Source organism: Aureococcus anophagefferens (genome assembly GCF_000186865.1).
Source record: "Aureococcus anophagefferens unplaced genomic scaffold AURANscaffold_34, whole genome shotgun sequence".
Lineage (NCBI taxonomy): Eukaryota > Pelagophyceae > Pelagomonadales > Pelagomonadaceae > Aureococcus > Aureococcus anophagefferens.
Window position 1 is genome coordinate 286944 of NW_008705592.1, and position 24987 is coordinate 311930.

Here is a 24987-nt window from a genome sequence, read left to right on the forward strand (position 1 = left end):
CTCCTCGCCGACCGCTTCGACGAGTTCGTCGCGCGCGACGGTGGCGCCTCGACCGGCCGGACGCGGGCGCCCGGGCGCGCCACGCGTGGCGCGACGACGTGGCCGTCGACGACGTGCACCAATCGCCTCTCCGCGGACGCGACGGGCGAGCGTTTCGACGGAGCGCGCCGCCGACGGCTCGCTCGTCGCGCGCGCGGTCCAGAGCGACGAGGTCGGCTCCGCGGCCATCGCCTGCGCGGTCTCGAGGGAGCGCTTCGACGACATGTACTCCTACGCGTTCCGCACCGCGTCCGCGGACGGCGCGGGCGTCTGCGCGCTCGCGGCCGACGGCGAATCCGCCCGGCGGATCGTCGCGCGCGCGGCAGCCCCCTCGGCACCGCCCACGCCCGAGCCAGCCTCGTGCTCGACCCGCTTCTCGAGCTGGGCGTTCGGGCCGGCGAGCTCCGCCTCCACGGCGAGGACCGTCGACGTGCTCCGCGCGGTCGCGCTCCGGGGCTGGTGCGCGAAGCTTTAGAGGTTGTTGTTTTAATACCCAGGGACGTCCGTTGAAATCGCAGGGACATTCGACGAGGCTGACTTGAGTAGGAATTCCTCAATATTAACCTTAAATATATTGAACACACACTGTTGAACACACGCACACGAGAAGGCTGGATTTGGGTCTTCTCAGGAGCTTGTGGTAAATTTGCTCCGTGCTCAGCCAGCCACGCGACGGGGGCTTGCGTCACCCTACGCTTCAGCTACTACTGTGAGCACCCGGCCCAAGGCCCTGCTCAACTGCCGCAGCGTCTTCAGTGCGCCCTCGAAGTCCGTGCCACACGCCGCTGCAGACATCATCTTCAGATCCCTCGGCTTCGCCTCTGTGCCCGAGATCTGGCTCATGTGCGCGTACGTCGCCGTCGCCCCCGCGCGCCTGACGCGCTGCGACGATGCGGGCGTCGACGGCCGACGTTCGCCCCCGTCCTGCGGCACCGCGCCGCGCCGCGGAGGTTCTTCGAGCTCCGCGCCGACCGCTTCGACGAGTTCGTTCGTCGCGCGCGACAGTGACGCCTCGGCCAGTCCGTCGCCGGCGCCCGGGCACGCCACGGGCGGCGCGACGACGCGACGGTCTACGACGTGCGAGTTCATCCCCCCCGCGTCGCCGCGGCGCGTCGCGGACGATTTCGAGCTCCGCGCCGCCAACGGCACGCTCGTCGCGCGCGACAGCGAGGCGTCGGCCCACCGATCGCGGCCGCCCGGGCGCGCCACGCGCTGTGCGACGACGTGGCCGTCGACGACGTTCGCCGTCCGCCCCCCCGCGGCGCCGCGCCGCGAGCTCGCGTTTTCGACGGGGAGCGCCGCCGACGGCTCGCTCGTCTCGCGCGCGCTCCAGAGCGACGCGTTCACCTCCACGGCCATCCCCCGCGCGGTCTCGAGGGGGCGCGTCGACGACATCTACTTCTACGCGTTCCGCACCTCGTCCGCGGACGGCGCGAGCGTCCGCGCGCTCGTGGCCGACGGCGAATCCGCCCGGCGGATCCTCGCGCGCGCGGCATTCCCTCGGCGCCGCCCACGCACGAGCTCGCCTCGTTCTCGACCCGCTTCTCGGGCTGGGCGTTCGGGGACGCGAGCTCCGTGTACGCGGCGAGGACCTGTCGACGGCGTGCACAGTGCACACTCCGCGCGTTTCGACGGCCGCGGACGCCGTCGTCGATCCATCCCATCATGTAAGACCCGCACGAGCCATTTAATTACCACGTGGCTACGGCTTGCGCGGACGAAGAGGCGGGCCCTAAGAGCAGCCCGGCTCGCGGCAGTCGGTCATCAGTGACATTTTGGCCGGAGCCGCTCTTGGCTGCTTCACCTGAGGTCAGGAGATCAGCGAGTAAAAATTTCCCGAGGTCAGCAGTCGTCGTGCTTCATGACTCGTCTCTCTGCACGCCGTCGGGGCCTGGCTGCGGCGCCGATCGACCCCGAGGCGGGAGGGAAACGCACACATGTAAAATGGGACGCCCCGAGCGGCGTCGAGGGCCTGTCGCTCCAGGGTCTCCTGGAGCGAGAGGTCAAAGCACGGCACGCTCCGGACCGCGCGGCTCTCGCGCGCGAGCTCAAAAACGATTTCGAGTGTTTCACGATGAGCCAGAAAGCCATCTGCGAGCGCATCAAGGACACGATCCACGACAAGGCCGCGGCGACCATCGCCGCGCCGCGCGCGATCCCGACCGCCGCCGCGCCGCGCCGCGCCGCGGCGCCCTTCGCCGCGACGCCGGCCGCGCCCGCCGCCGCGGCGCGTGCCGCGGGCGCGCGCGTCGCAGCCCTCCGCGCCTTCTACCCGTTTTTGAAAGCGGTCCAGGGTCACGACCTGCAAGCCGTCCGCGCGACGGTCGCGAGCATCGGTGAGTCCCCCGAGCTCAAGTCGTCGATCCTCGAGATCGCGCAGGCAGGCGCGCTGGAGCAGCACGTGCTGCAGCAAGAGAGCCTCGGCAACTTGTTCTACGGGTCGTTCGAGGTCGAGTTCGGCGGGATTTCAAAATCGTTTGTTCGAAAACCGGTGCTTTTTGTGGGCCGCGCGCGCTCCATGGACGTGCAGATCGACGACATGGCAGTCTCCAACGTCCACTGCATGCTCATCTTGAGCTCCTCTACCATCACCCTCATTGACAACTTCTCAACGCACGGGACCCGCGGCCCCTCCGACTACTCGTCCCCCGGGGACCGCGTCCCGCTCTTCGGCTCCGCCTCGGCGGACTTCTCCTTCTTCCTCGGCCCGAAGGAGACCTCCCCCAAGGTGACGATCCGCGCGCGCTAGATCCAAATAACTGAACGTTCAAATTCGCGCGTCGGCGCCGTCGAGACTCTGAGACGGCCTACTTCTCCGGCGCCCCCGCCGGCGCGACCGGCGCGCGAGGGTCGCCGCGTTGGCCACGAGAACGCGGTTCGTCCAGTGGCTCCTGGGGCAGGTCGCCGCACACCCAGACAGTTAATTTACACGCGGTGCCTCGCCTCCCCCGCGATGCTGCCGACGGCCTCGACCATGAAGTCGTCGTTGTTTTCCGCCATCGCTTAGATAGCGCACAAAGCCTCAAGAGCAGGCCCAAGCGCGGTCCATGCCCACTGCACCCAAGGTGATCGGTCGAGGACAGGCCGAAGCTGCCCTTCGCGCTGCCCGACGATGAGATGGCATCCCTCGGGCGCGTCGCCCTCTGCGCGTGCATTGCGGCGGCCTGGGACTTCTTCGCGCCGCCGCCGCCGAAGCACGCGCCGCTGCTGGAGAAAGCCGCGCCGTTCCGGCTCGTCGGCGTCTTCCACAAGACGGGCACGGACTTCACCATCAAGCTCCAGAACGAGCTCGAGCGCGTCGCCGGCGTCGCGTCCGGCGTGCTCAACGACGTCGACGGCCGCCTCGACCGGGTCCTCGCGCGGCTCGACCGCGACCCGCGCCGCGCGACGCTCTGGCGCGCGAAGCACCCGGACACGCCGCTCGCGACGTTGCGCGCCGCGTTCCCGACGGTCCGCGTCGTCGTGCTCGTGCGCGACCCCGTCGCGCTCGTCGTCAGCGGCTACAACTACCACGCGCAGCCGCGCGCGCCCGAGGGCTGGATCGACCGCGTCCGCGCGGCGCATCCGTCTCGCCCGCGTCCCGGAATCGTCGAGCGCGCGACGCACCGACGACCCGCAGGTGCAACGCGTACCAGTTCCACTTCGCGACGGTCCAGACCGACGCGACACTCATCGCCGCGTGCGACGCGCTGCAGGCGAAGTACGCCGCCGTCGACAAGCGGAGCAACGCGTCGAATCTGACCTACGGCGAGCTCCTACAACGGCGACCGAGTTCGACGGCCTGCGCATCGAATTCTTCTCGACGATGATTCGCTCGCCAGAAAACATCCGCATCGGCAAGTGGGCGGCGTGGGCCGGCGGCGCCGGCCCCGGCTTCGCGCTCGCGTCCATGGCGGCGTTCTACTCAGAGCCCCGCCCGACGCTCGCATGCGTTTTCGGCGCGCTCGGCCTCCCCGTCGACGCCGCCCAGACCGAGGAAATCGCCGACGCGATCGTCGACAGCTACGCGGGCAAGCGGAATCGGTCGCAGCACGTGACCTCGTCGAGGCACGACACGGCAAGGCAGGAAGCGCTCCTGCTTTCCGACGCGACCGCGCGGCGCCACCTCCTCCCGCTCCGCGCCGCGCTCGACGGCGCCTGGGCCGCGGGGCCGTCCTGCGGCGCCGCGGTGGGCCACTGAGAGTCACACACCACATTCGTCGCGCGCCGTCGCCCCGGCCCATGCCGCACTCAGAGTCACACACCACATTAGTCGCGCGCCGTCGCCCCGGCCATGCCGCCCATGGCCGCGGCGGCCTTGGCGAGGTCCTTCCGGGCCACGTAGGGGTTCTTCGGGAGCTTCTGCCGGAAGGTCGTCGGCTCGTAGCGCAGGCTGAGCTTGGACCGCGCGAGCCCCGGCGCGGACGCGTCGCCCTCGTCGACGCCGTTGCCCATCATGCCCACGTCGAGCGCGAGGAGCTTGCTCTCCTCGGAGCTCCGGGACGTCGTCTGCAGGTGGCTCCGGAGCGCGAACGTCGCGGCCTCGCTCAGGTTGTTGTAGCCGAGGTCGAGGCGCCGCAGGTTCGGCAGCGCCGCGATGGCCTTGGCGAGCGCCGCCGCGCCGCTGTCCTGGATCGCGTTCGACGACACGTCGAGCACCGCGAGGCGCGGTAACGCGCCCGCGGCTAGGCAGTCGCCGAGGACCTCCGCGCCCCGCAGGCTCACGCGCGCGTTCGAGAGCCGCAGCGCCGTCAGCGGCGCCGGCCGGTCCTCGAAGGCGGCCATCTTCAGCGCGGCGACGAGCGCGCGCGCGCCGTTGACGCCGCAGAAGTTGTCGCCGAGGTCCAGGTCCGTGATCGTCGTCGCCGGGAACGCGTCGCGCGCGTTGCCCATGGCCGCGGCCTTCTTCTGCTTCTCGCCGAGCTTCTCGAGGCGCGAGAAGGCCGTCACGCGCGCCTTGTCGTCGAGGAGGTGCGCGGGCAGCTTGGGCTTCTTCCGCCGGCGGCCGTCGCGCGACCCGGGCCGGCTCCCGGGCGTGTGGGGCCGGCTCCCGGGCGTCTTCGGCCGCGAGCCGCCGCCCGTGCCCGGCCGGCTCCCGTAGTCGGAGGACCCCGGCGTGCCCGGCCGGCTCCCCGGCGTGCCCGGCCGCCGGCCGCCGCCGGGCGTGCTCGGGCGCGAGCCCGACGGCGTGCCCCGGCCCTCGCCCGGCGTCCCCGGCCGCCCGAGCTGCAGGATGTCCGGCGCGTGCGTCTGGCCGCTGCCCGCCGTGCCCGGCCGCGAGTTCGGGAAGTCGTAGGACGACGCCGTGTTCGGCCGCGACGTCGAGTCGGAGCTCACGTCGTCCGGGAGCTGGATGCCCCGCCGCTTCGCCTCCAGGATCTCGTTCAAGAAGCCGTCCTGCTCCAGGATGGCCGTCGCCGCGCCCAACACGTGCGCGTGGGCCTTGACGACGGCGCTGAGCCGCGGGTCGAAGTGGCTGAAGAGCGCCGCGCAGCCCTCCGGGTCCAGCGCCGTCTGCGCCAGGCACAGCGTCCGGACGCCGTGCGTCACGACGGCGAGCGCCGCGGAGATGTGCGCCGCGCCCGCGTCGCCCAGCGGGTTGAAGGAGAGGTCCAATCTTTCTAGCGGCGCGCCGAGCGCGTGGGCCTGCGCCGTCGCGAGCACGTCCGCGAGGACCTTGGCGCGCGCGACGTCGACGCCGCAGCGCTTGAGCCGCAGCGCGCGCGCCTTCGACTGCTTCGCCGCGGCCCACTTGCCGATGGCGAAGAGGGCGTCCTCTTCCAGCTCCACGTACGACAGATCCAAACTCGCGAGCGACTTGTTGTAGATCCGCAAATGGCCGAAGCACTCGAGGGGCGTGCGCGCGCGGTCGCGCGGCGCCTCGCCCGTGACGTAGTTGCCGTCGTCGCCGCCGAAGCGCTTCACGTAGGACCGGTCCTCGTAGACGTCCGCGTCGAAGACGCAGGGGTTGTCGGAGCAGTCGACGTGCGCGAGGCTCTGGTTCCTCCGGAACGCGCGCGCGAGCGCGAGCGCCGCGTCGCCGCCGAGCGCGTTGCCCGCCAGATTCAGCGCCGTCACGGAGCAGTTGAAGAAGAGCACGGCGAGCGCCCGGTCGGCGATGCGCTCCTTCTCCTCGTCCGTCTCCTTTGTCACGTCTATTTTCCCCCTCCCGTACTCGTAGGCCTTGGCCGCGAGCATCGTCTCCTCGTCGGGCTGCACGAAGGCCTCCAGGATCGCGACGCCGCCCGGGGAGCCCAGCCGGTTGTGGGCCACGTCCAGCGACACGAGCAGCTCGTGGTAGCGCAGCGCGCGGCCGAGGCTCCGCGCGCCGCGGTGGCTCAGCGCGTTGTGCGACAGGTCCAGCGCCGTCAGCGGGCACGCGACGCCGTCGAAGATGAGGTCGTCGGCGCCGAGGAGGTCCACCGTCGACGGCCGCCGGCGCGCGGCCTTTGCGCCGACGCCCAGGAGCGTCGCGACCGCGGCGACGCCCGCGTCGCGGATGCCGTTGTACCCGAGCCCCAAGAACGCGAGCCGCCGCCCGCCGACGCCCGACGTGCCGTGGAGCAGCCCCGTCGCCACGGCCGCCGCGCCCGCGTCGCCCAACCCGCAGGCGCTCAGGTCCAGGGAGACGAGGTCGAGCGCGTGGCCCGCGGCCGCGCCGAGCACGCCCGCGGCGTCGCCGTCGAGCGGGCCCTCGCCCCGTAAATCCAGCACCTCCAGCGCCGCGTCGCGCGCCCGCAGGCGCCGCACGGCCGCCGCTACGCGCGTGGACAGCACGTCGTCGACGGCGCCGAAGCGCCAGTTCTCGAAGCAGTCCGCGCAGAACAAACGCCCGACGACCGTCTCCGCCGCGAGCGCCTCCAATTCCGCGACCCAGGGGTCCGGCAGCGCGAGCGCGATGTCGCCCGCGTCCTCGGCCGCGAAGAGGCTCGACGTCTCGCAGAGACGCGGCCCCAGGAACGCCAGGGCTTCCCTCGACGCCCAGCCCTCCTCGCGCGCGACGTACGCCGCCGCGACCAAGGCCGCCCTCACCGGGGGCCCGTCGGCCTCGACGTCGTCGTAGAGCAGCACGCGCATGGGCTCGCCCGTCGACGACGTCCAGCGGCTCACGGAGTTCTTCAGAAAGTCGTAGAACTTCTCCAACGCCTCCTTCAGGGACGCCGTCCGTCGCTCCTCGTCGAGCACGAGAACGCACTCCGCGTCGCCGTCGCCCGCGCCCGCGGCGAGGGCCATGGTGATCTTCCGCGGCGAGTGGGGCGGCAGGGCGTGGTCGTACTTCTCCGCGTCGTGCTCCACCAACCGCATCTCCCAGTCCGTGAGCTCCCGCGTCTCCATCTCCTCTTGTAATGTGGGCGCGCGCCACTTGTCCACCTTCACCGTCGCGGGCTGCTTGTCGACGACGCGGACGAGGTGCGTCACGTGGAGCCCCGCGAGCTGCGTCTCCTCGGCGGCCCGCCGGCCGCCGACCCAGACCAGGCCGTCGACGACCTCCTTGGCGTCGATCGTCGACCCCGCGCGCGGCTGCAGCGCGGGTTTCGGGGGCCGCGGCTCCTCCCCGATATCGTCCGCGGCGCGGTCGCCCTCGGCCAGCTGGAGCGCGAGCGCGTCGACGCTGTGGAGCGTCGCCAGGCCGCCGCAGAGCTCGCACTGGGCCAGCACGTCGCACTGGACCAGCCGGCAGCCCTCGCAGGCCTGGCGCCGGCCCCACGTCGGCAGCGCCTTCACGGAGACCAGGGGCCCGAACAGATCCTCCGCCGCCTCGTCCTCGCCGGGCATCGGCGCGCGCCAGACCAGCGCGTCCGGGCCCAACCTTCCCGTCTCGTAGGCGTCCCGCAGGTCGCCTGGGCAGCAAAAGGGTGCGAAATTCCCAACTTCAGAGGCTCCTATCTCGGTCGTTTTCCGCTCGTTTCGGCTGATTTTTGGACGAGCGATCATCTCTTGGAGCGCTCTCGAAGCGTGGGTGCTGTTTCCGAAACGCGCGCGCGCGGAACACTCAAGTTGAAGCGACGTTGAATCACCCTTTTGCGGCCCCGCAGGTCGCCGGGCGCGTAGGGGCCCGTCACGGGGTCGAGGACCGCCTTCCCGCACGCGACGTCGTCCGCGGGCTCGTCCGCGTCGAGCTCCACGCCGACGTCCATGTCCAGATCCTTCAGCTTCGCCAGCTCCGCATCCACATCAACCTCCGCGTCGGGCACGACGTCGCCGAGCCGGCGGTCGGGGAACCGCGCGTACGCGCGGCCGGGCCTGCGTGGAAACCAAATCTTCAACCCGACTTCAACGTGCGCGTATGCGACCGTTTCGACGCGAGGCTTTCTGCTGTGCTTCAAGAACTCGACGAGAGCAATCGATTCGTCCAAAAATCAGCCGAATCGACTTCGATGTGACCGAGCTCGAGAATTCTGAAGTTTGGTCAGGACCACCCAAACCAGTGGTTGAATTCGGCACAGGGCCGGGCTCGTCGTAGCCCAATTCCTCCGCGACGCGCGGCGACACGACGAACCACTCGTTGCCCGTCGTCGCGTCGGCGGGGTCCACGGGCGGCGGGAGGGCCGGGTAGTCCCACAAGATGCGCTTCAGCACGTGGAGCTCGTCGACGGGCGTCCACGCCGGGAGCCCCGACCGCCACACCCTCGTGTCGTTCGTGATCGTCCGGTGCTTCCAGAACTCCTTCAGGTCGTGGAGGTTGTGGGGCCCCACGGCCTCCGGCGCGTCGCCCTCGGCCTCGCCCTCGGCGTAGAACCAGCGCGGCACGGCGTCGGGGTCCAGGTCCGCGTCCATGTCGACGTCGTCGCCCGGGTCCACGGAGACGGCCCGGGCCATGTCGAAGTCCGCACCGCCACTCGCGTCGCGCCGTCGAGGCGGCACGGGCGGCGCGTCCTCCGCCGTGCACTGCGTCGCGATGGCGAGCACGGGGTCCGGCAAGAGGAACGTCGCGAGGTGGAGCGAGTGCGAGAGGCGCACGCACAATTCGATCTCCGCCGCGGACTGCACGTCCGCGTCCGCGCCGCCCTTGTGGCCCCGCTCGATGGGGTAGAACTTGCGCACGGGCCGCCGGTGCGTCAGGTCGGCCATCTTGATGTGGCACCTGGGCAGCAAAACGGTGCGAAATTCCCAACTTCAAAGGCTCCTCTCTCGGCCATTTTCCACTCGTTTCGGCTGATTTTTGGACGAGCGATCATCTCTCGGAACGGTCTCGAAGCGTGGATGCTTTTTTTGGAACGCGCGCGCGCGGAACACTCACGTTGAAGCGACGTTGAATCACCCTTGTCCTGCCCTGTGTGGCACTGGCCCAGGTAGAACTTCTTGCCGTGGTCGTCGACCTCCGTCAAAATGACGTCGACGCCGTCGCGGTCGTCCTTGGCCACGAAATTAAAGGCCTCGCGCCAGTAGGCCGGGCACTTGCCCGTCGTCAGCCGCAGGGCCTTGTCCGAGTCGTCCCAGGGCGCGAGGCGCGTGTGGCGGTCGCGGCCCATGAATTTGAGCGTCGCCTCGAGCCCGCCGAGCTTGAGCAGGTTCTGGTGCATGGAGCTCGCGTGGCTCGCCTCCTCGGAGTCGTGGTGCTGCTTCGCGAGCCGCTCGAAGGAGCTCAGCGACTGCTCCTCCGCCGCGTCGTCGTCGGCGACGGCCATGCCCAGGTCGCGCGCGACCTCGATGGAGTCCTTGTGGAGCAGATGTTTGTTGCGCCGCGTGTGCTGCGTGCGCACGCGCGCGCCCACGACGACGACCTTGAGCTCGTTCGCGGGCTCGGACAACGCCTCGGGCGCCTCGACCTCGTCCTCCAACACCTCCTCGGGCACGATGGACGGGTCGTAGCTCAGCCGGAGCCAGACGTCGACCTGGCCCCTCTCGTGGAACTCGTCGCCCAAATCGTGCCACGCGCGCCACCCGGCGTCCACGGCCGCGAAGGTGCGGATCTTCGCCAGGGGGATCGTCGCCGCGCCCGTGGCCTTGGCCGGGTCGTCGGCCAAGTCGTCGAAGGTCCGCACGACCAACGTCGACGCGTCGACGGCCTCCGCGTGCCTTGGCAGCCGGAGCGTCGACGCCGCGAGCCACTGGGGCACGCGGTCCTGGACCTTCACGGGCGTGAGTTCCGTGGCCGCGTGCAATCGCCGGCGCAGGCGCTGCTCGTTGGGCGTGAGCTTGCCGTCCTTGGCCTGCTGCCAGACGTCGCCCTTTAAAGTGTACAGCTCCGCGACCGCGGAGCTGTCGGGCACGGGCGTGAGGACCTTGCGGGGCCGCGGCACGTCGCCGGACCGGTGGCCCGCCTTGAGGTTCGCGGCGCGCACGAGGCAGACCTCGAGCGTGTTCGGCGGCCGCCCCTTGACGTTGCGCGCCTCGTCGGCGACGTGCTGCGCCAAGGGGCCCGGCGCGTCCGCGTCCACGGCCACGGGCTGCGCGGCGACGATCTCCGCGTCGAGGAGCTCGAGGCGCTCCTGTTCCAGTAACGCCTCCTCCTGTTCCAGCAGATCCAACGGCACGTTGTGGGCCCAGTGGACGAGCAGCTCGAGCGACCCGCCCGGCAGGTTCGGCGGCCCGTTCCTCAGCTTGAACCAGCTGCGTTTTTGCTTCGGTTGGTCGAGCAAGCTCCGGAGCGGCACGACGCAGCGGCCCATGAGCTCGCTGCTGAGGTCGTCGTCGTAGTCCGCGACGACGACCTCGAGGTTCAGGTCCGGCTCGTCGTCGAGCGCGGCGGGCTTCAGCCGCGTCGCGAAGGGCTCGAGCCAGAGCGGGTTGACCTCGGCCTTCTTCACGGACGTGCGCAGCGACAGGCTCCCGAGCTTGAGCGTCACGTAGGGGTCCGACGATCCCTTGGCCTCGCCGCCCTCGGGCGCGTCCATCGCCGGTAAGCGGCTGCCCCGCATGACGAGCACGAAGAGCTCGTTGGGCTCCTTCGTCGGGTCCAGGGGCCGGTTCGTCTGGTTGAAGGCCTCGGGGATGGTCAACGTCTTCTTCGGGTTGTGGACCCAGCGCATCGCGACCTCGATCTTGCCGCTCGACGCGCCCGTCTCGTCGACGAGCGGGTACCAGGCCCGGTGGAGCTCGCGGTTCAGCAGCGGCTCGAGGACCGCGTCGGCGTCGCCCACGAGGTCCCGCCGCGGCCGCTCCTCGCCCGCGGTCGCGGGCGCGCGCGCCGCGGACCGCTCCGACGCGCGCGAGTCGTCGTCGCCCGCGGCCTCGCGCTCCGACCGGAGCTCGTCGTCGTCCCAGACCGTGATCTGCAGGGGCGCGTCGCAGACCTCGACGGCGTTGACGTCGTAGACCCGCGTCTCCATGAAGAGCGGGTTGACGTCGCGCTTTTTTACGGACGTCTTGTACGTCGTGCCCACGAGCACAATCTCCACGTAGGGGTCGACGACCTTCTTCCCGATAATCTTCCGGTCCAGCACCTTCAGGTTCCGGCAGCGGATCACGCAGACCCGCAGCTCGTTCGCTTCCAGGTTCGTGAAGTTGTCGCGCGTGAGGTCCGTCGGCAAAGGCACGACGAGCTTGGGGTTGTGGACCCAGCGCATGGCGACCTCGACGCGCCCGAGGTGGGACCGCGTCGTCGCCGGCAGCAGGCCGCCGCCGGCCTTGCGCCCCCGGAGCTGGAACCAGCCCCGGTGCACCTTCCGGTCCGCGAGCTCCCGGATCGAGATCACGCACGCGCCCACAAAGTCCGGCCCGCTCGTCTCGTCGTGGTCGAAGCACTCCACGTGTAAGTCGTCGTCCAGCACCTCCACGGGCATCTGGCGCGCGTCGAGCCAGACGGGGTCCAAAGCCTTGGTCTTGACGGACGTGCTCACCTCGTCGCCGTCGAGCGTCGCGACGAGGAACGGGTCCGTGGACCCGCCGCTGCGGTGGATCAGCGCGTTGCGGTCCATGATCGGCAGATTCCGCGCCTGGACGAAGACGACCCGCAGCTCGTTGGCGGCCTTGCGCGGGTTCGGGTCCTCGACGGAGTTCTTCGGCAGCTCGTGGACCAGCAGCGGGTTGTGCACGTAGCGCATCGCGACCTCCACCTTCGGCAGCTCCTGGCCCGGCCCCGTGGGCTTGACCGGCGGATGGGCGTCGGCCTCGTCCAGGAACTCGGGCTCCTCTTCCGGTCGCTCGTCGAGCCGGAGCACGTGCCACGCGCGCTGCGCGTTTCGATCTTCGAGCGACCCGAGCGGCAGCTCCAAACGCCCCATGAAGTCCGCGGCGGAGACGTTGTCCTGGTCCATGACGTTCAAGTGTAACGAATGGCCCCGGAGCTCGTCCATGGGAAAGCACAGCATGTCCATCCACACGGGGAAGAGGCTCCGCTTGACGACTTTGGTCCGCCGCTCCGTGCCGTCGCACTCGCCCTCGACGTAGGGGTCCGCGGAGCCGCCGCCTGGGCAGGAAAAGGGTGATTCAACGTCGCTTCAACGTGAGTGTTCCGCGCGCGCGCGTTCAGGAAAAAGCATCCACGCTTCGAAACTGTTCCGAGGGATGATCGCTCGTCCAAAAATCAGCCGAAACGAGTGGAAAACGACCGAGATAGGAGCCTTTGAAGTTGGGAATTTCGCTCTCTTTTCCTGCCCTGGCCGCCGCCTCCCAGGAGGTTGCGGTCCATGATGGGCAGGTGCTTGCCGCGGATGACGACGACGCGCAGCTCGTTGGGCTTCTTCGTCTTGTAGGACTTGACGTCCAGCAGGCCCTTCTCCAGATGGAGCACGTAGTCGGGATTGTGGACCATCCGCAGCGCGACCTCGAGCCGGCTCTTCGACGGCGCCGCGGCGGTCGGCGGCGGCTCGTCCTCGGGGGGTTGGGGCGTCTCCGCGAGGTTCTCCGAGCTCTTCTTGCGCGCGGCCGCGATGCGCGACTTGCGTTTGCTCGTCTTCGCGGCCTTCGTCGGCGACGCCGGCGGCGTCGACGAGAGGCGCCCTAGAAGCGTGCCGCGCTTGCCCGGCGACTTGGGCCGACGGGTCGCCAAATCCAGCTCGTACCACGCGCGCACGGGCGTGCGGTCCGCGTGGAGCGCCTCCAGGGGCACGTTGACGGAGCCGATGAGGTCGTCGCCGGACGCTAAATCGTAGTCGAAGCACCGGAGCTCCAAGAAGCCGTCGGCGACGTCCTCCGCGGGCACGTCGAACTCCGCGAGCCACACGGGGTTCAGGTCCTTGGAGATGTGGGGCGTGCGGCGCTTCTCGCCGCCGAGGGCCACCTCCACGAAGGGGTCCGACGACCCTCCCCGGCCGATGAGCGACGCGTCCATCGCGGGCAGGTTCGTCGCGCGGACGACGACGACCCGGAGCGCGTTCGCCGCCTTCTTCGCGTGCTCCTCGACCGCAAAGAAGGCCTCGGGCACGGCGACGACGCGCTTCGGGTCGTGGTGGAAGAGGCACGCGATCTCGAGGTCGCCGCGCGGCTCGTCGGGCGCCCTCAAGTCCTCGTTGAGCAGCGGGAACCAGCCCCGGCACTGCTCCCGCTCGCCCAGATCCTCGAGCTTCACGGCGACCGTGCCCATGAAGTCGGGGCTCGAGAGCTGGTCCCAGTCGTAGACCTTGAGCATGAGCATGCCCTCGAGGTGCTCGCACGACAGGTCGAGGCGCTCGTGCCACTCGGGCGCCGTCGTCTTCTTCTTGATGCTCGTTTTTGCCTAAAGTAAAGCGTGTGAGCGTCATCGACGCGACGCGCGCACGCCGCTCGTCCGAACGTCGGCCGAGGCGACGTTCGAGCGCGCGTGTCAAAGTCCGGACGCGGGCCCCGCGCGGTGCGCCCCTCGATGGTCGCGGTGACGAAGGGGTCGCTGGAGCCGCCCTTGCTGAACAGGTTGTGGTCCATGACGCGGAAGTCGCGGCCCCGCAGCACGACGACGGAGACGCAGTTCGCGGCGTCGCCCGGCCCGTTGTCGTACATCTCCGGCAGCTCCGCGGCGGCCTCGGGCTGGCGCGCCTGGAGCAGCGACTTGCGGCCCTTGGCGACGGACGACCGCCGCCGGCCCTCGCCGCCGCCGCCGCCGCCGCCGCCGATGACGCGCTGCAGCAGCGACTTGCGCCGCTCCTTGCGCTCGACGACCTCCTCCGCGCCGGGGGCGGCGACGCTCGCGGCGAGCGTGGCGAGGGCGTCCGCCGGCGGCGTCGCCGGCGCCATCGCCGTCTCTCCTTTTATTGGCTGGGGCGACGGGCTCGCGCTGCGGCCCTCGGCTACCGAGGCGCCCACATCGTTTAGTCCCAGCGCTGGGCTGCCCGACGCGGCGTGCAGACCTCAGCTTGTAAATGTTGAAGTCAGCATTGCGGTGCCAGACTTGGCCTCTCGAGAGCCGCTGGGTCGTGCGTTTTTCGCATGTCCCAGCTGCCCAGGCCACACGAAGAAACGACCAGTCGCGCTCTTAACGACGCGATGCGGCCGCCTCCGCGGCCCCGTCGAAGCGCGTTTCGCGCGCCGCCTAGCCCGCGGCCTCCTTCATGTAGGCGATGAGCTCGTTGCGCTCCTTCTCCTTCTTGATGCCGGCGAAGACCATCTTCGTGCCCTTGATGAACCTGCGCGCGCGCGTCGCGCGGCGCCGCGGCGCGCGGACTTCGGACGCGGCGGCGCCTCGCTTCTTCGGCGCCGCGAGCCACTTGGACATGGTGTCGTCGTCCCAGGTCACGCCGCTGCCCTTCACCGCCTACGGACGCGCGCGCGTCCCCGCGCGTCCCGCGCCGGTCCTCCGCGGCGCGCGGCGCGCGGCCCCGAAACGCCGCAGGCGCGGCAGACGCGCGCCGGAGAAGCCGAAGCCGTCGACGGATCCCGCGACGCGGCCGAAGACGCCGTTCCTACAAAGGGTCGACGGGTGAGTCGAGACGCTCCGGAGCCGCGGACGCCGGCGCGTCGCAGGTTCGGCCCCTGCTTGTGGGCGCCGCCGCTCTCGATGGTATGGCATTGTGAGCACTTCGTCTTGAAGATTTTCGCGCCCTTGGCGGACATGATGGCTGGCTAGTGTTGTATGCGAGGCTGTGGCGAGGCGAACCGAGGCCAAAGGTTATCGTCACACGCAGCGTTCTTCGATCGCACCGAGCTGAAGGAGGGATCGGCGCTGGGGCCTCACATCGAACTCGTGCCAGTGGCAAAAAAACAGCGGTGACGGCAACTCGCATGTTCGGCGGCTCGTGCTCGATCGCACGGCTCCGCCACCTCTGTCGTCGACGCCGACACAAGCACACCGACACGACCAATCTTTGCAACCCTGCAGCGCCCATTGCGCGAACTCCTTCCCGCCGCACCCCGCCGCCGCCATGCTCCGCCTCGTCGCGTCGCGATGCAGCGTGGGCACGGCGGTGGTCGCCACGAGCCACCTCGCGCGCTGCGAGGCCCTGGAGCGCCACAACACGGAGAGCGGCGTGCGGCGCCACGTGACGCCGGTGAAGGAGTTGGAGCAGGAGGTCATCGTCCTCGAGCGCCAGGTGCCCGGCGAGCCGCTGGCGCGGGTGTCCCTGGAGGACATGATCGCGGACCTCGCGGACCCGGAGCGGCGCCTCGTGCTCTTCGGCGAGTCGCACGACGACGCCGTCGCCCAGGACCTGGAGTGCACGGTCTACGACGGCGTCGCGCGGCGCCGCGACGGCCGCAAGGTGTCCTTGGCTTTGGAGTTCGTCGACGGCGACCGGCGCGCGGCGGCGAAGGCGTTCTCCGCGGGCGACACCGACGACGTGCGGAGCCTCTTCCGCGGGCCCGGCGACTGCGCCAAGTACGGCCCGCTGGCGCGCCTCGCCAAGACGCTGAAGAACGACGTCGTCGCCGCGAACGCGTCGCGGCGGCACGCGCGCCTGGTCGCGCGCGAGGGCCCCGGCGCGCTCGACGGCGTGCCCGACGCCGAGAAGGCGCTCCTGCCGCCGCTGCCCTACGCGGCGCAGCCGCTGAGCCCGGGCTACGCCGAGCGGCTCCGGCGCATCGGCTTCGGCGCGAACAAGGTCGCGGCGCAGTGCCTGTGGGACGCGACGATGGCCTACAACTGCCTCGCGTCGCTCGCCGCGGGCGCCCACGGCGTCATGCTCGTCTGCGGCCGCTTCCACGTCCAGCACTTTCTGGGGGTGGTCGACCACGTCGAGCACTACAGCGAGCGCGGCGACTTCCCGCCGGTGGAGCGCGACGAGTTCCGCGTGGTCGTGTGCCTCCCGATGGAGGCCAACGCGTTCGCCCACAAGGCGGCGACGGACGTCTGGGACGACCCGTCCCTGGACACGGTCGCGGACTTCATCGTGCTGACCAAGGCCCGCGAGACCGCGGAACCGGCGGCCGCCGGGCCGCCGGCCAAATTCGCGGGGAAGACCTGCCCCTTCTAGTCGCCCCGTCGTAGCAAGCCCCGTCCGAGCTTGGGGGTCTGGAGCGCCGCCGCCGTGGGAGGCGAGTGAGCCCCGTCCTCGCTCCCATGTTTAGGACGGGGGCGCCGCCATGGGAGCCGGTCCACCCCTTCATGTATGGTGAACGTTGGGCGTTCGAATGTTCACCTTGAACGCAAGTTCGTAAGGTTGCTGCGGTCGAGACGCTGATCGGACAAAAATTGCCACTGGCCTCTTGGCAGTGACAGCGGCTGCCCGACTCGCGAACTGCGCAACCGCTGCCCGACTCGGGCACATCGCAACCGCTATCCACCATGGTCCGCCTGCTGCCGCGGCTGGGCCGCAGGACCGGCAAGGCGCTCGAGCCCTGCGAGGCCAAGCCCTGCGACGCCGCGCCCTGCCTCTGGGCCGCCACGGTCGACGAGCTCGAGGGCGAGCTCGCGCGGCGGCGGTCCGAGGACGACTACGCGGCGCTCGCGTTCGAGAGCTTCGAGGACGACCGCATCGTCCTCGCGGTCGCGCGGCTGCGCGAGGCCCGGGCGCGCGGCTGGGCCGGCGCGGCGCCGGCGATCGAGGCGTGCGAGCGCGAGATGTGCTCCTTCCTCGAGGACCTCGGCGACGAGGGCCGGTGGGTCCGGAGCTACCGGAGCCGGGGCGTCGACGTCTTCGCGGAGCGCGGCGCGCCGCGTGGCCTCATCCGCGTCCGCTGCGAGGGCGTCGTCAAAGCGTCAATCTTCTCGCTGTGCGCGGCGCTCCTCGAGATCGACCTCTTCCCCGAGTGGCTGCCCGGCGCCGACGAGGCCGACATTCTAGGAAAGCCGTCGCGGTTCCGGCGCCGGCTCCGCGTGAGCGGCGCGAAGCCCTACCCGCTGCCCCGCGACGAAGTCCTCACGGAGGCGTACGGCGACACGTGCGACGCGGGCGCGCTGCTCCCCGGCGCGGCGCCGCGCCGCGGCGTCGCCGTCTACATGCGGGACGCGCCGGACCTGCCGAAGACGCCGGGCCGCCACCGCATTTCTCTGGCGGGGGGGTGGTTCTTCGAGGAGGTCGCAGGCGGCACGCGGGTGTCGCTCGTCGTACGCGTGGACCCGCGGACGCCGTTTTTGCCGAGCTGGCTCGTCAACTGGGTCGTGAAGAACGTCATCTTCCTCGTCATCCCCATGGTCGCGCGGCAGGCGGCGACCTTCGCGGAGGGCGGGAAACACGCGGACCGCGTCGCGAAGAGCCCGGACGTCTACGGCGAGATCGAGACGCGCCTCGCGGCCTTCGGGGCGGCGCCGGCGAAGCCCGTCGTCGCCGAGGCCGTCGTCGCGGCGCCCGCGACCCTCGAGGAGTCCGTCGCGCCGACGTGGTGGCCCGCGCTCGTCTTCGGCTACCTCTTCGGCTTCGCGGTCGTCTGGCTCCGCCTGAGCTCGGACCACCGCCTCGAAGAGGGCCTGCCTTAGGGAACTATATATTTTGTCACGTCATGGCCTGGACCTTGTCGACCCGGCCGTCGCCGCTCGTGTCCCAGCCCCACGAGTCGGCGACGCCGTCGCCGGTCGTGTCGATCGGGACGGCCGTCGGGCAGGCCGGCGCGCCCGGGAGCGCGAGGGACGCGTTGGGCGCGTAGGCGATGGGGACGGCGGTGGGTATCGATGGCGCCTCGCCCTCGTCGAGGGGGACCGCGTAGGGCAGCGGCGTCGCGCGGTAGAGCCACGTGTCGAGCGCGATGTAGGGGTCCTTCACGAAGCAGCTCTCCGTCTTGCTCTGGACGACGATCTGGTGCGTCACCTCGATGGTCCGCGTGCGCAGCGAGAACGCGGAGAACGTCGGCGGCAGCTGGATTTCCGCGGACCGCGCGGGCGCGCCGCCCTCGAAGCCGAAGCGGTCGTTTATCGCGACGGGGGGCCCGACGACGCTCGCGACGACGGAGCGAAAGAAGTGGCCGTGGGTGCCGGCGTTGAAGCGGATGTTCTGGTAGAGAGTCACCGAAACCCGCTCCACGACCTGCGTCGACGCGTTGTCGACCGCGTAGAGCACCTCGGGCCGTTCGCCGCCGACGTAGGCGTTCTTCGACGGTCGCGCGCCGAGGGTCATGTCGCCCGCGGGGATGCAGCAGCAGCGCGTCACCTTGACGGCCTCGTCCCGGCGCGGCGGCGCGACGAGGGCCGGCGGCGCGGCGACGACGTCGATCATGACGCGGTGCACCAAATTGCTCCGCGTCCAGCCCGGCCGGGACACGACGACGCCCGCGTAGTAGGCCAGCGACGCCGTGTTGCGGCCCGCGCCGTGCCGCGCCATGGACGACGGCGCGTCGAGGGGCAGCACGAACTCGAAGGGGCACTGCCACGTGCCCGCGGGCGCGGACCCGGACGGGAAGTCGGCGACGCGGGCCTCGAGCGCGACGACGGGCGCGGTCTCGCGCGCGGTGTGGTGGTGCGTCTTGCGCTTCTTGCCGCTGCCCGAGTGCGTCGTGTAGTGCACCGTCGTCTTGGCCTCGCCGACGAGCTGGACCGTGACCGACGACATCTTCGTCGGCTGCTGGACGGCGAGCTGGGCGTAGCCGCGCACGGTCTCGCCGGCGCCGTAGAGGGACTTCTCCACGGCGACCTGGACGCTCGCGTAGCCCGCGAGGCTGCTCACCTCCGACGACTGGGCGACGCCCATGGCTAGACGCTCCGTCGGGGCTGCGTCCTGCCAGCCATGCGCTGCCCGCCAGCCACACGGACGGCACGACGAACCTCAACCGAGCACTTGAAGAGGGGGAGTTAGATCGCCGGGCGCGCGCAACAATCACTGGAGGACGTTCTTGAGGTCCGCGAAGGCGAGCTTGGGCTTGGCGCCGCGCGGCCGCGCGACCTTCGCCGGCGTGCCCGCCTCCGACGCGGAGTCGCCGACCTCCGACTCCGAGTCGCTCTCCCCCCAGTTCGTGAGGTGCTTCTGCGTGATGGCGTGGGCGCGGAGCGGGCGCCGCGGCGCGTCGCCGAGCGCCGGCGCGGGCGTGTCGTCGTCCTCGAGGATCTTCGCGAGCGTCGTCGGCTTCCTGGAAACGGCGGAGCAGGGCCCGGGCGTCTCGAGCTCCGAGTCCTCCGAGTCGGCGCCCCAGCGCTGGAGGTGCGCGTCCGTGATCTTCGACGGCGTCGTCTTGGGCCGCCCGGGCTTCTCGAGCGCCGCGAGCGAGAAGTCGGGCGAGACGACGGACGCACGAGGCGTCGCGCCCTTGTTGGCGACGGCCGCCGACGGCGTCTTCGGCTCGGTGCGCGGCGGCGGCGCGCCGACGGGCTCGTCCGCCGGCGGCGGCCAGATATTGGCAAGCGGCGGCGCCGCGTCGAAGGCCGCCGGCGGGGCCTCGGGCGAGGCGGCGAGGCGCGGCAGCGGGAGCACCAGTTCCTGGAGGTATTTCAGGAGGTAATCCATGGGACCCAGCGTCGGCGGCCGGTCGCGGGCGTCGACGCCGTCCTCGTACTCGAGGCCCTCGGCACCACATATCCAGCACGCCATCGACCAGAAGCCAACCGCGGCCGACCAAACCGCGCGGGCTGCTTCACGGGTTCAATCACAGAGTGTGAAGCTCGTCAACTTGACGTCGCCACAAAACCCTGTCGACGACGCCCGACCACTCGCGTCGACCGAAGCTCCGTTCGTCATCTGTACAGGAAGCATGCAGCCGATTCTCCGCCAAGCGACGTCGACGGTCCGCGCGGGCCGCCGCCACGCGTCGTCGATCACGGCGATCCACGGGTGCGCCGCCGCAACGCCGCGACGGCCTCGCCGACGCGCAACCTCAACCCCGCGTCGCACGCAGGCGCCAGATCATCGACAGCCGCGGCAACCCGACGGTCGAGGTCGACGTGACGACGACGGACGGCCTCTTCCGCGCCTCCGCGCGCCCGCGGCGCCGGAGACCTGCGGCGCGACACACGCGCGACGGGACGGACCCGCGCCCGCAGGTGCCGAGCGGCGCTTCGACGGGCGCGTACGAGGCCGTGGAGCTGCGCGACGGCGGGTCCCTCTTCATGGGCAAGGGCTGCCTCACGGCCGTCAAGAACGTCAACGAGGTCCTCGGCCCCGCGCTCCTGGGCATGGACCCGACGGACCAGCAGAAGATCGACGAGGCCATGTTCGCCCTCGACGGCACGCCGAACAAGGCCAACGTCGGCGCCAACGCCGTCCTCGGCATCTCCCTCGCCGCCTCCAAGGCCGGCGCCGGCGCCAAGGGCGTGCCCCTCTACCAGCACTACGCGGATCTCGCGGGCAACACGGTACGTCCCCTTTTTTCTTTTTTTCGCGCCGAAACCGTCGCGCATCGCAGGTGACGCCCATGACGCTCCCCGTGCCCTGCTTCAACGTCATCAACGGCGGCGAGCACGCGGGCAACAAGCTCGCCTTCCAGGAGTTCTTCGTGATCCCCACCGGCGCGTCGTCGTTCTCCGAGTCGATGGCGATCGGCTGCGAGGTCTTCCACAACCTGAAGAGCGTCATCAAGAAGAAGTTCGGCGGCGACGCGACGCTCATCGGCGACGAGGGCGGCTTCGCGCCGCCCTGCGACGTCGAGAGCGGGCTGGCGATGCTCATGGAGGCCATCGAGAACGCGGGCCACCTCGGCAAGTGCACCGTGGGCTTGGATGTGGCGTCGTCCGAGTTCAAGGTCGACGGCGAGAACGCCTACGACCTCGACTTCAAGACGTCGGGGCCGGACAAGGACGCGTCCCTGAAGCTCAGCGGCGACGAGCTCCTCGCCATGTACGCGAAGATCTCCGCGGACTACCCCATCGTCACCATCGAGGACCCCTTCGACCAGGACGACTGGGACAACTGGACCAAGATCACGGCGGCGCTCGGCGACAAGGTCCAGATCGTCGGCGACGACCTCACGGTCACGAACCCCGCGAAGATCGCGGAAGCCATCGAGAAGAAGTCGTGCAACTGCCTCCTCCTCAAGGTGAACCAGATCGGCTCCATCTCCGAGTCCATCCAGGCCGTCATCGACTCCAAGCGCGCGGGCTGGGGCGTCATGACGTCCCACCGGTCGGGCGAGACGGAGGACGACTACATCGCGGATTTGGCCGTCGGCCTCTGCACGGGCGAGATCAAGACGGGCGCGCCCTGCCGCGGCGAGCGCACGGCCAAGTACAACCAGCTCCTCCGCATCGAGGAGAGCCTCGACAGCCCCAAGTACGCGGGCGCGGGCTTCCGCACGCCCGACTGGATGGCCTAGAGCCGCGCGAAAAATACGCGCGCCGCCGTCCCCCCCAAGCCCCACGCCCGAGCCCCCGCGCGCTTGTGAATCGAACACACGCCCCACCCCCCGGCTTCGTATAAACTCCCCTTCGGGATGATACGCACGAGGCCGAGGGGATCGCCTTGCACGTCGCCTTGTTGAACTGAAAGTTGAAATTCTCAACTCGAGCGGTGCCGAAGTCGCGCTGCGCGCGCGCGCGTCGCCGCCGTCGCCGAACGCCTCGGTTGCGCTCGACGCCGTGGTTCGCAGCGATGGCCCGCTTCGCGGCGCTGCGCGACGGCGGCCTCAGCGCGCGGCGGCGGCGCGGCGTCGCCGTGCGGACCCTGGAGCAGCAGGGCGTCGGGAGCCTCCTGCGGCTGCTGGCGGTGGGCGTTGCCGTCGCCGTGGCCTGCGCCAGCGCCGCCTACCGCCTCGGCGGCAGGCTGCGCGCCGTCGCCGAGCTCGAGACCTTCTTCGCGAGCGACGCGGACGCCGCCGCGTTCGCAACCACCGCCGCCGCGTGCCCGCGGACGTACGTCTACCGCCTGCCGCCGCGCCTCGTCGACTGGGCGCCGCCGGCCAATCCGGGGACGCGCGTCGCGCCGGGCGTCTACGTGTCGGCGGACGCCGTTGGCGAGAACGCGAACCTCCTCGAGGTCGTGCTCGACCGGCTCTCGCGCCCGGACTCGCCGTGCGTCGCGACGAAACCCGAGGACGCGGAGCTCTTCCTCGTGCCCATCCTACCGAAATCGAAGCACTGGTCCGACTGGGTCGACGCCTGCGGGCGGTTGAAGCTCGAGAGGGCCGCGGCGTGGCGGAAATCGTTGCCGTACCTCGACGACGGCAACGCGCGGCGCCACTTCTTCGTCTTCCCCCGCGTGGCCTACATCCCCAAGTGCGCCGGCTGGTGGGCGACGCCCCTGGGCTTCGAGCCTTTTACGCAATTCGCGCGCGTCGCCGTCGGCGGGTACGAGGAGTTCGCCGGCGACTACCAGCGGGGCAAGACGCTCAAGGGCCTCGACGCGCGGCAGCGGCGGCGGCCCCAGGACCTCGTGCCGCGCCTCGTGTCGGCGCCCTACGTCGCCGCCGTGCGCTGGAGCGCGCGCGAGGCCGGCCCGCCGCCGTGGGCCGACGCGCGCGCGCGGCCGCGGCTCTTCGCGTACTCGGCGACGCCCCACGGCAGCGCCAACGCCGTCGCGCTGCGCAAGGCGCTCGGCGACGCCTGCGCGCGCGCCGGGCCGGCGGTCTGCGACGCGGGCGAGCGCGCGCCCGAGAACGCGGAGCCGACGGACGCGTCGCGCGCGCGTGCGGCGCTCGCGAAGCGCAACGCGACGTTCTGCGTCGAGCCGCCGGGCCTGACGCCCGGCCGCGCGTCCATCGTCACGGCGCTGCTGCTGGGCTGCGTGCCCGTTCTGTTCGCGCCCGAGCAGGACCGGCTCTGGCCGCTGCACTGGGGGCCCTTCCGGGAGGGCTCGCGGGTCATGCTCGACGCGGCGCGGGCGCGGGCCGACCCGACCTACGTCGAGGCGGCGCTCCGCGCGATCCCGCCCGCGGACGTCGCGGCCATGCGCCGGCTCGTCGCGGACCGCGCCGTCGCGCTCCAGTACGGCCTCGACGACGTCCCCGGCGACGCGCTCCACGTCCTGCTCCGGGGCATCCGCCACGCCGCGGGCGGGTAACAGCAGTGTTTGTGCTACATAGTAGATATATACAGGGCGGCGGGCGCCGAAAAAAGCGGGAGCGGGCGGGCGCGAGGCGGTCAGACGAAGTGGCAGATGCGGTGGACGAGCTCGATGGGCAGGGCCTCGGCCGCCGGCGCCGTCGTGGGCGTCACGGCCTCGGCGCCGACGACCAGCGTCTTGAGCGCGGCCGCGAGCGGCGTCGCGCACGCGTCGAGGTCGCCCGGGACGCACGCGTCGCCGTCCTCGCAGAGCTCGACGTGGCGCAGGATCTCGGACCGCACGCGCATGCGCCGGCTCCTCGTGAACACGAGCGGCGCGTCGACGAGCTCGCTCGTGTCGCGCAGGAACTCGATGCAGCCGCCGGCGTTGAGCGAGAGCTGGTTAAAGCTCGCCACGGTGCACATCGTAGAGGCTGGCGGCGCTGGCGGTGCCGGTGTTGTTGGTTGCCGGGGGAGAGGTGCTGCTACGAAGGTTGCGGTGCTGCGGCGGCGCTGCGGGACAACGGTGCGCTGGCTCTGAGGAAGCGCCAGAACACGAGTTGGGACGATGTGGCGGTGCGGGCAAAGAAAAGCGAAAGCACCGAGCACGCACGAGCGTTCCTCCGTTTTTATTGGCCGCGCCGCCGTCGCCGCTCGGCGTCGCCGCCACCACATGCGCCCATGGTCTTCATCGTGAGCTGTCGGCGGGTGATGTCGAAGAGCATCGTGGTCTATGCGCAGGGCGGTACTCCACACTATTCGAAAGTTCGATCGCCATGCCCAGGCCATGTTTTTATATTTTCTTCAAGAACCCACGATTGTATTAACGCCGTTAGGATCGGGCGGTGACCATGGTCGACGCCGTCACGCCGTCGCGCCGGTCGCGCCGCCTGTCGGGCCTCGGCGCCGAGGCCGTCGCCCTCGACGACCCGGCGCCGCGGCGCTCCGCGCGCAAGGCGTCCGCGCGCAAGGCGCCGGGCAAGGAGAACGCGCTCGAGCCCGTGGCCGAGAAGCGGGCGACGCGCTCGGCGCTCAAGAACAAGGCCCTCGACACCGCGACGCCGCTGAAGAACCAGGACGGGACGCCGGAGAAGGCCGCGCCGAAGCGCGCGACGCGCTCGGCGCTGAAGAACAAGGCCCTCGACACCGCGACGCCGAAGAAGAACGCGCCGGAGCCGCGCGCGACGCGGTCCGCGCTCAAGAACGCGCCGCCGCCGGCCGAGCAGACGACGCCGGAGAAGACCGTCGAGAAGCGCGTCACGACGCGGTCCGCGCTCAAGAACGCGCCGCCGCCGGCCGAGCAGACGACGCCGGAGAAGACCGTGGAGAAGCGCGTCACGCGGTCCACCCTCAAGAAGAACGCCGCCTTGCCGCCGCTCAAGAACGCGCCCGCGACGGCGAAGAAGAACGTGTCCTTCGCGCCCGCGCCCGAGCCCGCGGCGGCCGCGCCGGAACTCGCGAGCGCGTGGCCGAGCCCGCTCGCCGTCGCGCTCGTCGCCGTCGCCGCCGTCGCCGCGGGCGCCTACTGCGGCCGCGGCGGCGTCGAGAGCCTGCCCGCGCTCGTCGCGCCGGCGGCCGCGGAGGTGGCCAAGGCCGCGGAGCGCAGCGCGGACCTGCTCCGCGACCTCCTCGCCACGGCGAAGATCGCGCGCATCAACCTCGAGGCCGCCGTCGACGGGCTCTAGGGGCGCCCCGGTACGTACCGTCCTTTTGCGTAAGTTACGACGCGCCGTCCTTCCGGAAGAAGGCCGCGAGCCGGCCTCTGAGCGCGGCCGCGACGTCGGGGCGGCTCGACGCCGCGTTCTCGTTCTCGTACGCGTCCATGTCCGAGGAGTCGTCGCCCG

The 24987-nt window shown here is 70.8% G+C and overlaps 6 protein-coding genes across 6 annotated transcripts in view; 2 read left to right on the plus strand and 4 right to left on the minus strand.

Annotated features, from left to right (window-relative positions):
- Positions 1 to 1900: 1900 nt before the first annotated feature.
- On the plus strand, positions 1901 to 2615 carry AURANDRAFT_67195 (hypothetical protein; the record flags this gene model as incomplete). The annotated part of the gene is made up of 2 exons (XM_009042578.1): positions 1901 to 2514; positions 2570 to 2615. 2 exons carry the CDS (start codon positions 1901 to 1903, stop codon positions 2613 to 2615), a joined length of 660 nt encoding a protein of 219 aa, XP_009040826.1.
- A 1672-nt stretch (positions 2616 to 4287) lies between these two features.
- Positions 4288 to 14112, minus strand: AURANDRAFT_67196 (hypothetical protein; the record flags this gene model as incomplete). The annotated part of the gene is made up of 6 exons (XM_009042610.1): positions 4288 to 7859; positions 8027 to 8262; positions 8519 to 9103; positions 9271 to 12370; positions 12499 to 13618; positions 13759 to 14112. 6 exons carry the CDS (start codon positions 14110 to 14112, stop codon positions 4288 to 4290), a joined length of 8967 nt encoding a protein of 2988 aa, XP_009040858.1.
- Positions 14113 to 14407: 295 nt separating this feature from the next.
- On the minus strand, positions 14408 to 14928 carry AURANDRAFT_32592 (hypothetical protein; the record flags this gene model as incomplete). The annotated part of the gene is made up of 3 exons (XM_009042609.1): positions 14408 to 14501; positions 14547 to 14629; positions 14782 to 14928. 3 exons carry the CDS (start codon positions 14926 to 14928, stop codon positions 14408 to 14410), a joined length of 324 nt encoding a protein of 107 aa, XP_009040857.1.
- Positions 14929 to 17741: 2813 nt separating this feature from the next.
- Positions 17742 to 19679, minus strand: AURANDRAFT_67197 (hypothetical protein; the record flags this gene model as incomplete). Its single annotated transcript, XM_009042608.1, has 2 exons — positions 17742 to 18956; positions 19068 to 19679. 2 exons carry the CDS (start codon positions 19677 to 19679, stop codon positions 17742 to 17744), a joined length of 1827 nt encoding a protein of 608 aa, XP_009040856.1.
- A 244-nt stretch (positions 19680 to 19923) lies between these two features.
- Positions 19924 to 23684, plus strand: AURANDRAFT_72529 (hypothetical protein; the record flags this gene model as incomplete). The annotated part of the gene is made up of 7 exons (XM_009042579.1): positions 19924 to 20003; positions 20068 to 20113; positions 20213 to 20524; positions 20575 to 21437; positions 21926 to 23123; positions 23198 to 23545; positions 23637 to 23684. The coding sequence occupies 7 exons, from the start codon at positions 19924 to 19926 to the stop codon at positions 23682 to 23684; spliced, it is 2895 nt and encodes a 964-aa protein (XP_009040827.1).
- Positions 23685 to 23975: 291 nt separating this feature from the next.
- Positions 23976 to 24987, minus strand: part of ITS2 (hypothetical protein) — a gene marked incomplete at both ends in the record, with an annotated part of 2499 nt that continues 1487 nt past the window's right edge. Inside the window, 2 exons of the mRNA XM_009042607.1 lie at positions 23976 to 24665; positions 24847 to 24850. Of these exons, the coding sequence (XP_009040855.1) occupies positions 23976 to 24665; positions 24847 to 24850 (694 nt within the window). The remainder of the gene's footprint in view (positions 24666 to 24846; positions 24851 to 24987) is intronic.